The 15460-nt window shown below is 40.9% G+C and overlaps 1 protein-coding gene across 4 annotated transcripts in view; it reads right to left on the bottom strand.

Moving 5' to 3' along the window:
* Positions 1 to 15460, bottom strand: part of GRAMD4 (GRAM domain containing 4) — a 68906-nt gene that overhangs the window by 41719 nt on the left and 11727 nt on the right. For all 4 annotated transcript variants that reach the window (XM_057370080.1, XM_057370079.1, XM_057370078.1 and 1 more), the window contains exon 2: positions 3290 to 3500. In XM_057370080.1, the coding sequence (XP_057226063.1) occupies positions 3290 to 3500 (211 nt within the window). The remainder of the gene's footprint in view (positions 1 to 3289; positions 3501 to 15460) is intronic.

Below are 15460 nucleotides of genomic sequence, written 5' to 3'. Positions count from 1 at the left end.
GTTTAACAAGGAGTTAAATATGTTAACCAGCACTGCTGTCTTGGCAATGACCTGATCACAGAGACATAAGAAAGTATCTGCTATTCAAGGCGTATCTGGTAGCTGGGGCACTTAAATGAGAGAGGGAAACCTACACAAGCAATCAGCCAGCCTGTAAGTGAAATCCAAACTAGCTMAAACTAAGTCATCTTTTGAACAAAAACTCTCAGAAACCACTGAGGATTCAAAGGAAAATATAAATCCTTCAATAWCCAGATTCCTCCAGTCAGGAGCTAGCTGTGTGCTTCACTAAAACACAGGTTAGGATGTTTATTATTGAACTAAATAGGTAAACCCCACAGTTTTAAGAGAAAGAATATGAAATGACCTCTCATCTGGCCATCCTTTCTTTCTTTYTGCAAGGTGTAAATTTTACATGTGTTACTTCAGTAAGGCATGTGAAGTGCGGGTACTAAGTGCCACTGCAGAATCCGTGGCCTGGGACTGAACAYTCACTTCATTTGCTGGAAGTGCAACAGAGGATGATGCTCACCCTGGCAGATGGTCAGGGCTCTGCAATCACAAGCTTTTATGACAAGGCTTTTTACTCTGAAACCTCCATTTGTATCAAGATTTTGCATACGCTTGTCAAGTCCACATACATACCTAATGAAGAGGCACCTCGTGCACATTTTTAAGTGCACTGCAAACCTGTGAGGCACATAAGGCTCCTTCATTCATATGACTGTACTGATCTCATCGACAGAGATCTTTCCTTAATGCCTTCATAATGATTAATATACCAGGCAGGGGCAGGGGGAGGAAAGCAGAGAGGGGCACAGATGAAATGTCTAGGGAATAGCTGACAGGGAAGATGCTGATAAGAGGACCAGGACTCTAATTCTTCATGCCTATGCTCAGTTCCAAGCCACTGGTCTTGCTTTTTCAAGACCGTGAGTTCTGCACCCAGATTTCAATGGAAACAATAAAGGAACAGAAGTGAAAGCACAGTACAGATCACATCTATCTGAAAAGACACGCAGCCTAACTTCCATTTACACAGAAGACTTGCACTGGTTTTTGTGTGCTTTCAAYAGTTTCCCAAAGGTATTAAACAGGAAGAAACCAGTAAGACTTGGTCTTCTCATGATCAGTGCAATACAAGCACAATACTCCTGCTTATAGAGCCTATAAAACACCCTRTGCAAGCAATTAAGATATGAGTTTTAGACACTGAATTAAAACCAATTCAGGCACAATTCAACTATGTCATCTCAATAAGAAACAGACAAATAATTCAGAATTGCACTGTTTAAACAAGCTTAGCCACCACTACTTTAATATTGATTTAAATATATAAGCACTACTTTCTTCACTCTTGGCACCTCTGCAGCACAGGGGATTATTTTTTCTCTCTTCATTTTCCAGATGGGCAGCAGTGCTTACTGGGCAGATGCCTGTTAGGGCCAACTGCTAATCCCTCGGACTTTTCATCTGAAATTTATCCCTCATATGTCAGACCTCTTTCCTCATACAGATTTGCTTATTCTGCTCACAYCTGTAATACAGCTGCTGCTCTTAGGCTGTTCCAGCATCACACTGGGTTTGAAGCTGCCAAACATCACGAGTGGGGCAAAACAAGGTTGATGCCRTTGCTGCTTTCCTCTCTCCCTTTCYCCCTGACTTTAAAGAACTGCAGTCAACTGTAGCCCAAGGACTCAGATCACACCAGCCTGCAGCAGTATGTAAGCAGCCAGAAAGCAAAGTGTTTCTCCAAGTTCCCTTCTCAGCGCACAGGGCTCAACATTTCGAGAAAACAAGAGACCACTGCTGTAGATGTGTAGCTGTTGAGGTTTTGTAACTAACTATTCAAACTGTAGGTTCACCTTGCTGTTCTCTCTGCTACCCTCCACCCCATCCTGGAGATGCTATGCCCCGAAGAAATACAGAAAATAGTACCTGGAGTTTAAGGCAGATATTTCTGTAGCCTCTAGTTCTGTCACCCAGACACTTCTGACTAAATACAAAGGGCATGTAATATATACCCACAGATAAACATAGAGCCTTAAGTTTAATAAAAATAAGCCAGTATTTACCTATAAAAAACACACAAAATCCCACACTGGAAGGGCAGCAGCAGAGATCGGTCCCAGTATACACAATACTTACATCTTAACAAATGACAGATGTCTTCAGTAGAATAAGAGCAAAGGAATGGCATTTAACAGACTTCCTTGTCTGAGAAGCTTGAGGATTTACATATAACAGACTTTTTGTGACCAAAACATGCTCTGTCATTACCACCTGCTTGTTCCATGATCACAAGAAAAACATTCTGGCAAAAAAGCCCTCCATAAGCAGGACTAGATGTGGTACCATACAAGGTCACTTACATTTTAGAAAGCTAATAGCTACAGAACTGGATACAAGCTGCCAACCCCAAAGGAGATGCATATGCATATACAGTCTGAAATATTTTAGTTTACAACTTGCTGTGAGCAAGTCCCTTGCTCATCGAAATGGGTCTTCAGACAACAGTGTGATCACATTTTGGGGACAAAATTTGCACAGTAAGTTTTCACAGCGTGATAGAAATTGTGACTTCCAAGTCATTTCTACAATACAGTTAAAYAGACAAATCTAAATTTACACTGTAGCACTCCAAGCTCATGGATCCACAGCCACATTTTTAACTAGTAAAGGATTTTGTTGTACTTTTTTAACCAATATTTAACTTGCCCAGAAGCAGTGTATTTGAAAAAGGCAGGTGTGCTTTGGTGCTTCTGCTTACAATCACCAAAATGTTTTAGCACCTCCTTCACAAGTTTGAACCAGCTCTAGCAGCATAGAAGCATTGCTGTATGCAACACTGGCGTGAAGGAGGAGATGTGACCCTCTAACACTAATGAAGCAACCAGAAGTCTCATCCTTGAAGTCCTGGACAATGCCATTTGAGTAAATCTGAGCTCCTCAGACTGAAAAGTTCTCTTTTCTTTTTCATGTGTTCATTAGTAATTCAACAAAACAAAAAWCAGAAAGCATTCAGAAGCATATACAAAGTTAACAAACCTGTCAACTCACAATATCTAAAATTAAAAGCAGGGACAGGGAATYCTAATATTAACAAATAAATTGATCTTTCCACAAAATGGAAGCCTATTACTGCGAAGTTATTTCCTAGTCCACAAATCTTCAAGTGTTACAACCGTAATATATAATCACAAAAAATTAGTAATTTCTGGGGTTTTTTGGCTTAACTGCTATTAAACACAATATAATGATTATTACTCAACTGAAATTGAGTACTTACAGGGTCTCTCAGCTCTTCATTGCTTTGAGCTGACGTTCGAGGTATTTTCACCGGAATTTCATCTCCACATTCAGTGTCTGAAGCATTTGGAGACTCTGCCAAATCAAGGAACTCATCTCTCTTGTGACCTCTGAACCTTATTTTGTCCAACTTCTTTAGCATGTTCAGCACTGCACTTTTCTGCTTTACCTTAACATGACGGTTGGAGTCTCTGCAAGATCAAGAAATCAAGAGTACTTTTAGAAAGCTTGCRATAAATCTAAATACACAAATTCTTATCACTAACTGCTCCCAAACATGTTTCAAATGCCTTCCTGCCACTGGAGGAAAAACATGCTGAATCYTGGCTTTTYAACAGACAYTTTTTTCCACAGTGCAACTGATGCATGGCTTGTTTTACAGGAGTTGATTGTTTACCATCTTCCCAGACCATCACGGCCTCTTTCTCCRGGCACTTTTTAAAACAAGTCAGAATAGGCACAAGGTAACAACTTGCACTCCAAAGAAAAAATGTACTTGAAACAAAAAAAGTTTAACTGGTAAGTCATTCTTCAATTTGAGATGCTTCTAATCAAAGACAGGAAAATCCATTAAGCTTCACAACCAACTTTTTAATTCCCAGAAAAATCAGAGTGAAAGAGTCTCCCCACTACCTCAGGCTAAAAAAACAGAAAGTAGCAAGGGTTTACTGAAGAAATCCACAGACARATCCCTGCAGAAGATCTCCCCAAAAATTAGAGACTGCTGAAACAGACCATAAATCACATTCATATGCATTACAAAATCCTTAAAACTACCACAACTGACAAACTTGCATACACCTGAAATCATAATGGGAGAAGCACTTTGCTTTTTAAAAGACAACAGAAGAAAGCCTAATTTATGTGTGTAAACTCACTGCAATGGTAGCCTTTCAAGACACTGCACTGCGTAATTTTTGATTTAAACCAGATTTGCCAAAATGGTCCCATCCAACGAATCACACTATGTACCAAAGTTCCCAAGCTCCATCTTCAAAAGAAAACAACAAACCCAAGAAGTAGTTCCTTTRTCTTGCCACCCAGCAAGCTCATGCTCTGGCATTTTATAACAAAACAGCCAYAATTATCTCAGCACACAGCAATCCATTTGAAGATGATGTTATGCTCTAGCAAATGGATTTTTAAAAATTTCCTTAGAGGCACTTGTTCCTGGTATTACCCTTTCGTCCTCTGTGGTCAACACTACCATCCTATTCATTTAAAAGTCATTATTAGCTTCATGGCACAACATCCCAGACACTGGTGTGACATGAAAACGCAAAGGTAAATTCAGATACATGTCACTTCAGGAGTAAAAATAAAGAGCAAAATAGAAAAACTTTTTGCTACCACAGCCTTTGCACCTGAGGCAATTCTCACTTCCTAGGACAAGCCTCTTTTCAACAGAGCTCTTCAACTTTCCCTGTGGATTCTCTGCTTACCCTAACATTTTGGCAGTGACTATTCACACCAAGTTCAAACCAGATCGTTCCCTTCAAACATGTCTTAGTTTGCACCTCTGCCAAGGTTTACTAGCACTCTTCAATTAAAGACAGAAGTTTTAAACTAATACAAATCCCTTACAGTACAGCTGGCAAAAAAAAAAAAAACCCACAAAATTCTTCTTTTATCAGATATGCTTAAAGTTGCAGTCCTCTGTTTAATCTATCACTTATAGAGAACCACTTGTGGTAACTCACACCAAGGTTATTTTCTAAGAAGAGCTTTTCTTTGAAGTTCTTCTACTTGTCAAAGCTAAGTTTAAAATAGAAACACTTCTTCCTCATTCATTGACTATTTGATGAAGAAACTTGTCAGCTATCACATCCAGAAATATCTCCAGGCCTTACTATTAATAGCAACTGGGGAACAAATGGTATGAGGGAAATTCAAACCTCTGATAAGCACCAGCACAATTGCATTGCTCTCCCTCCCATCAGAATGATCTCCATCTATGCTCAACCAGTTTTATACACCATGTAAGAGATCTGCAGCAAAGCAGCTGTAAACCAAATCCCATCTGTTCATCATCCATGCTGTGGCTGCTAATGACACAGCAATGCATAGAAATAATAAAGCACGGCAGAGTGTTACTCCTCCTCTGGAATGGTTGGCAGCCATMAGCCGATAATGATGGAGAACAAGCATGCATCCCATGCCCTCTCTRTCCCTCTTAGGGATGGAGCAGCTACTGCAGATGAGCATTGCTGTCTTGCACAGAAACAGGAGTTCTCAGCATTCTCCTGCTAATACCACATTTATCARCTGCTCCTCAGAGGCCAGGGCTGGATTTGGACATCTTTTATGCCCTGGCATATCCAGCATGTCCACRGATGGCTCAAGATCAGAATTCAGTTTTCTTTCCCCTTAGCATAGATTCCACAYTCACTTATCACACAAAATAAATGAGAAGCATCAACAACAGCTCGAGACAAAGAAATCTCCCTTACAATCAAGCTTTGAAAGAAGACTGAAAAAGCCACGAGGACAGTGAAAAGTCCTACCAGCATAACTGCCAGGGATGGACACCATTTGGAGAATTGAAATCCTAAGCTTCATTCTCATCCTAGGATGGTTCATGCATTTCAGCCCTCAGTCACAGAATAACCTGGCCAACAGATTACCCATGAACCACATTTATGATATTTTTTTACTCACAAAACTGATGACTTACCTCTACACATTACCACCTAGCCTTTTAAAAATGCAAATCTTTCTTTAAATCACTCTACTCAATGAAGTCAGCCAAAATTCTGAGGCTAGCAAAACAGACATGTCATCGAGGACCAGTATTTTTAAAGGATTATTCAGTAGGTTAATCATTAAAAGAGGACATAACAAAGAACCACATTCCAAGGCATTTCTAAAGTGCTTGAAGTAAAAAGAAGCAGCTATATAAAAATATCTTCTCAGTTAAAATTTAAAAATAATAAGATCATTTTGTCTAAAAATTGTTTTGCATGTACCAGGTTCCCAAATTACTTACAGTTACACTACATTAACCTAAGCAAAAATGTAAGCTTGCCAACAAGCTCCTATAAAACTCATTATCTGGCCTCCAGCCAAATGCTGGATCTAAGACAGGCTTTTTATGTCAGCAGCCTGTTCCTGCAACTAGCAACTTTTTTTTTTTTTATGGTGATATTTCAGCAGTTTCAGGCTCACTTGGAAAAAAGATTCTTAGAGATTCTGTATTCCAACTGACTTGAGTCAAATTTAAATAAATTTGAAGAAGCTTTTATAAAATGGAAGAGCAGAATCTGATYTAGAATTAGATTTATTGTAAAATGTAGTAATTAAATAACTAAATATCAAAACACTTCCCATCACAGCTACTCATTCCTCACCTTCTCTCAGCTACCCATCCTGGACCCAAACACCCATTTTGAGCTCAGCTGGTTCAGCTGTGAGTTTCAGGCTGGTTCCAGTAATTCCCAATATCTACAACARCAAAACCACCAAGCAACTCTGCAGATGCGGAGCTCAGAGTGTGAAGGGAGGCCCACATCACATTCAGCTTTTAAACTAACTATTAACAAATATTGTAATACTCCAATAAAAATACAAGTATTTTAACTCCATGCATTTCAGACACTGCCATTTCCTAACACTGTCATACATGTCACAATAATCAAGTGAAAAAGGTCTATTTTTTCCACGCTTTAAAAAAACCCTAACTAAAATAATCTTTAAAGTTTTTTTTTAGTTGCCATTAATATCTACCAGCTAACATAAATCCTTCAAGCCTGAAGTTTTATTCCTTTTTCAGAGGGCAAGGGAAGAGATGCCTTTMTTTTGATCTAACATGTAAACCCTCAATTAACCCCCCCAATAATGTCAGAACTTCCATTTTAAATGAAGATAACAAGACTCAAAAACCAAAACCAACATACACTCGAATTCCAATTTTATACTAAGAACAGAAAAATAAAGTTTTCCCAAACCTTCACATAAAAATCACAAGGAGGTCTACAAGAAACTTTTCAGCCTTCAGAGAGAGGCTTCAGTAAGCAGAAAACCAGCTTCCAAGGAATAATGAGAGCCATCCTGCCTGTTCAGTCTAAAAGAAATTGTTTATGAGGTGTGTTCCTATGGGGAACCCTTTGTGCCCCTGCCACCCCATGCTGCGTGAACATGGAAGAGGWTGGGATGCACAGGGAACTCAGGGAAGCACAACACATGCACTGCCGCTGTCTGAAATCTGCCTTACCTCACCCCAGAATCTCCTATAAGTATTTACAGGTTTTGGTTTTCTGTTGTTGCATTTAATTTTCACATGAGTGCAGTCTGTGGCCTGCTAGCTGAATCTTCATGTGAACTTTTAAGAGAAACAACTCTGCTTCACAACACAGGCTCCAGTCAGGTTTCCTCAGCTGTTAACAAAACACAAACCTGCTACATGAAATCAAACAGCATTGCCTCACCAAGTGCTAGTCTGGAGCCTGAGGGAAAACAAAGAAACCACTAAAACATCATGGATGAATTCCACCCCAGGTCAAAAAGGCCCTACAAGAATATGACACAGTACAGTAACCTCCCAAGTATCCATGCTTCTTTTGTTAGAAAAACAGCTTTTCAGAAAACTGAAGATGACACTGAAAATCCAGCATCCCCCTAGCTCTCATCTTTACATTCCATCTCCTTCATATTCTCTTTTCAGTCTCAAAATACATTTCTGCAGAAGTCCAACGTAAGAGCCCTGGTATTCAAGAAAAGCCAGGCTGTGTTTGGATGAACAAATATAGACATAGTTGTCAACACCGGGACATTTTGGTCTTATCATRAGGAAGGGATGTGCAAATTGAGGGACTGGAAAGTATCAGGATTACGTTTGGTATTCATCAGTTCTACACTGAAATGCTCCTGAATAATATCCTGAGAATTGTCAGGAGCGCAGTAACACAACAAGACAAACTCAACCCATCCATATACACTGACAATAAAGCTTGGTGTATTCTCTTCTGGACATGTCTAACTACAACTGGAAGGAACAGTGAGTATATCTAAGCCTAATCCAGATTCAGTCCTATCTATAATGTTCTGTGCAAAGAGTTCTCTCCTGCTACATGTTTTTTCCCTCCAATTTCTCATTTTAATGAATGGAATCTCATTTCAAGTCACTTTCTGAACGTTTTGTACTTATTAATATTTAAGACATGAAGCAGAGAAAGATCAGCTGCTCTCAGGAGCTCCTTGTCTGCTCAACTTTTCACAGAATCACAGAATGGGTCAGGGTGGAAGAGACCACAATGGGTCATCTTGTCCAACCTCCCTGCTCAAGCAGGGTCATTCTAGAAGAGCACAGGATAAAAGGACACTTTTCTTCCTCCTGTGCACAGACTTCTGAAGAACTGCTCTCCAGAAGGCTCACAACTGTGAAGAAAACCAAACTCTACCCACAGCACCTCTTCTTGAACAACACAGTGGTTTTGTAAAGGTGAAGTTGGCATCTTTCAAGAAAACTTTATATTAAGCTCAATTTAACAAGACATTTGGCACACAGAAGGGGCACAACCCTCCTTTTTATGAACAGCCCCCACATGAGATTGAGCTCAACAAGGACAATACAACMTTTTAGGTTCTCAGTATGCAATGATGTCATCACTTGTCATTGGAAACCAAGACACAGCAATACTTTGGGCCAAACATCGAGTTGGATTGGCCAAGAGCAGCTTACAAACACTCTCTGAAAGCTACAAGCATTGCACAAGTGCCCTCAATTTCTGACATCAACAAACACACAAACAAATCTTCAAACTGAACTCTCTCCACACTCATCACAACAGGTGCATCCTGAAATAATATTCACTGCCTCAGCATCACAGTCTGGCAAGTTTTCTTCCACTAACATCACCCCTGGTTTCAGGGTCATAAGGTACAAACTGCTTTCTGGTTTTGAGTAACACCTATACTGAAAGCTCTTTTCAGRGTCAGGAGTCCTTAAAACTCCAGAAACATATTACACAAGGATAGACTAGAGGGATGGACTCTGGTGGGTTGTCTTTTTCATGGGTGAAGTTATCAGTTAGGCTGCCTTTAGAGAAACATTGTGCTTAGTAACTCAGGATTATTTTTTCTTTAGGTTTAAAGGGAGTTGAACAAAAAAAATCCCACCTGAACCACTTCCTCTGTGTTACGGACTGCCAGCAGAAGCAACAATTGGTTAACACGGGTTAGAAACCAACAGGAAGTCGTGCTTTGGTGCTGCAGGCTTAATTAGATGCAGCTATTAATTAAGCACCAACTAAAACAATTTAAATTGTCCAYTGACTGGGAGGAGGAGGGGAAGAAGAAAGAAGTGGAAAGCTGTGAAACATGTTCTATGGTACAATATGGGGACTGGAGACAGAAGTTCAACATACAGATCCTGACGCTGGTGAGGTTGTCACAGCAACCATAACGCAGCCTCATGAATATGCATTACGCTAAAATCGATTTTTTTCCCCCCCAAAAGAGACTAACATGTCATTCAGCTCACAACATGAAGCTGCCTGGGAGACAAATCAGGACTGCACAATAAGTGACTTGTCTTCAAAATCTTCAGCTTGGCTGCTGCAAACAAAAGGGCTGGGGTAAGAGGAGGGACACAGAGCATGGTGCTTTGGGGCTGTTGGGCTCTCTTCTCTACCTTCCTCAGAGAATATTTCAAATATATTCGGCAAAAAATTTATGGCAGACATTCCCAAAATGAGCTGCTCAGTTCCTGTACAAACCATCAGCCTTAATCCCTCAAGCACCTGGGGACCAGCCTTCAGTCAGCCAGAGGCAGCAGCACCAGTGACCCTCCACAGAATGATGGACAAGGGGGAGCTGCTGCTCAGTGTCCGAGACAGCTGAAATTGGGGGCCTTGACTTGACCACCACAAGAAAATTGTGGGTGGATTGGCTCACAAAAAGACAAATCACAAACCACACACATGCACCTATCCAGGTCACACCCCATGGTGTCAAGGAACAAAAAGCAGTAACCGTTTCCACTGAGTACCTGTGGGAGCTGTACTTTGTCCTTACCTCCCACTCAAACACCCCTTCCGATAACACAGCCACCCTACACACTTCYGTCTCTCGTAATGAAACCTCTGTCTCTCATTGTGAAACCTAAAGTTAGCAAGCTTTGTTAAATTAATTTGTCTGTAAATTGAGAATTTTAACTCCCAAACAGGAAGATAAAGCTCGTTGTTCCTCAAGACACCTGTGTGGGAGAAAATAAAAGTGAGACATTGATTATGCCACCACAAGAGCTGCACAAAAAGCCTTTCATGAAGACTGCCTGCAGAGAGGATTTCCAGTAGCATACTTGGACATGAACTCCTCCCTTCCTGGTCACTCACTGGGTCCTCCTTTCTCCCCTGCTGTGTTTCCATCCCAATCCCAGAAGAGCCCAGCCAAGCCTGAAGTCCACCAGATCACAGGCTCACACCAAAGAGAGCAACCCCATTCATTTCTGCCACAACCTTCATGTCACTTGACCACTCATGCAGTTTATCAGYTCATTGCTGATGCAACTAATTTTTGTGTTTGTTTTCTAGCCAGGTCAGTCTAATCAGAGCAGACAGGGATGCAGTCTCACTCGGATAGCACAACTATTGGAGCTTTTGCTGCTCCCACACAGAAAACGTGGGAGGTGGTGGGCARAGGAGAAAGCATCCTTTTACAGCAGGCACCTGCATTTAAATGAGGTTAAATGACTACAAAGCTTCACCCCTAAAGACAGTGTTTATAAAGCTGCCACAAGGCACATTTTAGAAATTGGCCGCCAGAGCTTCAGTCCCTACTCTGAAGGATGGGGAGAGTTTGTCACAGCTTGGCATTGACAAAAGGCTTTTTTCTGCTTCCTTGCTCTGAATTTGATCCAGTAGTCAGGGTAGAGCTGAGGGTGAAGACCGGAGGATGAGCATCACCAGCTCAGCAAGAGCCACTGCATATGAGAAGGTTCAGGCAGCTCAGAACTGGATGGGCTTCCGGAGGTAAGAACCTGGGACACTGGGCAAGTGCTGGCCTAAGCAAGCACCACAACTTCTGCCTATAAAARCAGGGACTTGGGACTGACAAATGGGGGAAAGGGCAGGACACAAATAACACRGGGTAAGATTAGGTGCTGTAACTACATTTATGTCCTCTTCTACTGCTCAAATGGAAACTGTAAGAAGTCTACATTGATACAGCATTCAAAATACAGTTTGCCTTTTACAACCTACTCTAAAATAAATATTTAAAGTCAGAAGTATATACACTGGCAGGAGCATCGTATGGAGACTAGTAAATTTATTAAGAAGGTAATCACTAAATGTTTAGAAGAAGTGTGAGCCCTGCCAGCCCTGGAGAATTTTAATTCTATCCCTTCAAGTAAAAAAAAAAAAAAAGGGCAAGTTATTGAGACCTGTTTGATGCCAAGTTTTTCTTCATCTCAACAGCATGTACATCATCTACAGACAAATCAGAGAATGAAGGTACTGCTAAGAAAAACMGACATGGTAGAAATGAGCTGCAATCCAATCTTAAAAACAAGACCCTTTGAGAACAGCCTTCCAAGATCTATCCAGAATGGCTTGGACCTAGCAGGGATTTCTTGGAAAGGACTCTCAGAAGCAAGTAACCTTATCAGCTCAGGGTGTCTGATGCTAGCTCACTCAGCAACATACAAAAACAGAACAAAGATACATCACCTGGTTCTGAAGAATGTCTGTGCATTTCTTTTTTGTTTGTTGTGTCTATAAACAAAGATGTACCCATTAGGAGCCAGACACAGGTCACAGCTAATGACGGCAGCCTGACTAATCTCTGCTGTGTGTGTACACCCACGACACAGCTGAGAGCACACAACCAGCACTGAGGAGAAGCCTGSCCCAGCCCTCACCACAGCCTGCACCCCGCACATCCGAGTGACACTGCCCCTGAGCCACAGCACCAAGCTCCCCAGGGATACCACTGCACTTCTGGCAGGGCCATACAGAAGGGATCACTCAAGCTAAAAGGCAAAAGACCACAGACCTATAACTGCTGTGTTACATATGCCATGATAAAATGAACTCCTCTACCCTTCTGTCACTAAGCACCCACAGGGCCAGGTTCATACCCCCCAAACCACTCACCTATCAGAGTGCCCCACCAACAACAAGACTAAGGGCAGAGTGCAGCAAGATGGTCTATTTTGAGGGTCTTCCCTCAATTTAGGGAGACAATTCAGCAGAAGTCGACATTAGAACTTTGTGAGCATCCAGTTAACATGAAACCATCTGAATACAAGTTTTCATCAAAAGATTCCCAAGATGCAGTAATTTTGTGTACAACACTTTGTAACTTGGTTCTGCAAGTTTTAACTATCCTACTGCTAGATCTGAAAATTCATTAAGCTTCTGAAATGTGGATGTTGCAAAAAAAATCAAGTGTTTCAGTTACACTCACTACAAAAATCAAAAGCTAGATATGGCTGAGGAAAAGAACTGAGCATTATACCAAACACCAGTAGCTCTCCAACTGCCATGCAGTTATAAAAATGATGTTAATGCATTAAAGATTTTTAACTTCTCCCCTTGTGGTTAAGTATGTTCCATGAAGAACTACAGAGGCATAACTAGCACATGCCAATTACAGCCACCACTATAATTCCGAATCTTTGATCTCCTTCCTATGTACTGGCCCTAAGCTTACAAAGAATGTGTATAACCCCTAAATCACAAACATTTCCATGAAAGCAGCAGAGCTGCTGCTCATTCTATTCCTTCTCCCTTTCTCACAACAAAAACCCGAAAATGCTGCTTAAGTTAGTGCTACAAGTACACGAGAGGGAAGGGGTGAAAAAAAAAGTAAAAATACTCCATGGATTATGCAAGTTTGCAGTGTTATAATTACTCATCTTGCCAACGTCTAAATGAAGTGGCATAAAACATTGTGTAAAAACTTGCATAAATAACACGTAAAAGGACACGCACAACATACAGAACAGATTTATCAGAGTAAGTTAAATGAAAGAGTAACACGGAAAGAGCAAGTTTTATACAGGAAGTCTGGCTTCAGGCATCAGCCTAATTTCTGGTACTGTCTGCACTACACAGCCACTTGTAAAAGCCATGTAAACTATTCCCTGAAATTCTACCACAGAGTAAAAAAGTCAAGGTCAAGTTCCCACCAGACTGACAGCAGCTCTGCTGGAAAGCAGCACTCTGGAAAAGAGCCTCCTTCATTCCACCCACACAGCTTGTCAAAAGATGAGAGAGAGATTTTACTCCACGTAAAAGAGTCAGGAACTAGCAGAGGAAGTCGTGTGACACAGGAAAGCACCAAACTTGGCCTCTAGCTATCACAGTCCCCTCCTGCATTTCTTCTGAGTGCAGCCCTTTATGTAAGTCCAACCACACTGTTGTTACATTTGCTATAAAAAGAAAGAAATCACTGTAGCTGAAATCTGAACGGCAATTACTTGTTTAAATAATTAACGTAGTGAAATGGCAGGCTCCAGATTGAAAGGACCTGCTGTTCAAGGTAATCTTTCTTACTGGAGCAAACCTCYATTCTCTCAGWTTTCAAATTGCATCRTTTCCACAGTAGCCAGAATATYTGCTCTTTGTCTCCATGCTTACAAYAGAAATCCTGTATTTTTCAAGAAACAAAATCCAAAACAAACTCCCAGATGGTATTAGCCATACCAGTGAGCAGAGGGTACAGTCCTGTGAGAAACCAGATCCSTAAGGAATATAACCACTATAATATAATCCTGCASATTAACTCTTTTGTTCAGTAAACTGTTTGGGTGTTCTGCTGCAGATGTTTCATTTCACACGCTGATTTTAACATGCTTTGGACAGCAAAACTCAATAGGAATCTTTGCTATTAAATCTGATTCTTCCAAGAAGCACGTGTAGTCTGGTTATCTCCTCCACACCCTTTCCCAATGACCTCTGCCTGTAGTGTCAACTGCTGTTAAAAAAACCAATTTGGGTGATATCACTGCTCTAAGCAGAAGATTGAAGATGGACACCAGTCCAGCCCAGGAAAAGACTGCCACAGATGCTTTGCAGTAGTGAGAGTTAAACAGGCAACTGATGGAGATGTATGGAAGGTGGGGCTGAACAAAGCATGTCTGCCCACCTCACCAACAGTTACAAATGGGGACAACAGCCCATGAGGAAGTAGGATACCCTCAGAAAGAATAATGGAGAAGGGAGGAAGGAAGAGGAAAAAAAAAAAGACATTACTACAGTTAAGTGTCCCATGCATTCCTGTATTTCCCCCCAAATTTTATTAGTGAACAAAACCTATTTCATTTTGCAAACAAAACCAAAATAACTCATCACTCAAGACATTCAACACARCTGCAAACAAGCTCCAGCCAGAAGYCATAACCCACTCATCTTTACACACACCCAGAGCAGCTCAGCTCCCCACCTTCAGCAGCCTGGCACACGTGGATGGCTGCACACACAGCTGACAGAGGAACTGGGACAAAAGATGGAGATACAGAGCCACGTCCTATGAGCAATTTCAAGGCTTCCTTAAAGCATGAATAGAGTTGAGAAAAACTAAAGAAAAAAATTCCATAATCTCAGGGAAACAAAGAAATTATGCTTTACATGAATCAATGAGGAAGATAAAAAGCCTTTCCTTAACAATAAAACCAGTTGAAGGTTGTTATCATAAGTTTGCCCAGTTCTTATTAATATGGTCATATTTGTAAAAATTATCATTTTAATGGTGCTTGTTATATTCCATCACCTCATAACTGCAGATGACARAAAGTTATGCATAGGAGTTAACAGCTACATTTCTGAAGCTGCTTGAAACAACTGGAACAAGATTATCTTGGCACATGTCTTTAAATAAAGCAGGGCATACCAACAAACCCAGCTCCTCCTCTGCCAAGGGGGAACCTGCTGCTGGCATCACCACCAAGTACATCCATATGCTAAGTGGCATTTCTCCCAAGAGAAGCCAGCTTCTCTCTTGATAGAGCCATATAAGCAAGGTTTCCACCAGGTTTCAACATGAGATGTACTAGACACACAGAAAAGGAAAAGAAAAAATCTCTGCCAGATTGGTTCTTTTGATCCCAAACACAGAGTAACATATTAATCCAATGGTGTTCGCACTCCACGGATCAGTTTTTTGATTTATTAACCAAGCCTGTACAAGAACTGTAAATTACCATATTTTT

This window comes from Malurus melanocephalus, unplaced genomic scaffold, assembly GCF_030028575.1.
Source record: "Malurus melanocephalus ecotype Western Australia unplaced genomic scaffold, MMel_1.1 scaffold_118, whole genome shotgun sequence".
NCBI classification, from domain to species: domain Eukaryota; kingdom Metazoa; phylum Chordata; class Aves; order Passeriformes; family Maluridae; genus Malurus; species Malurus melanocephalus.
Note: the sequence above shows the minus strand (reverse complement) of the source record. Positions and strands in the feature narration are given on the sequence as shown.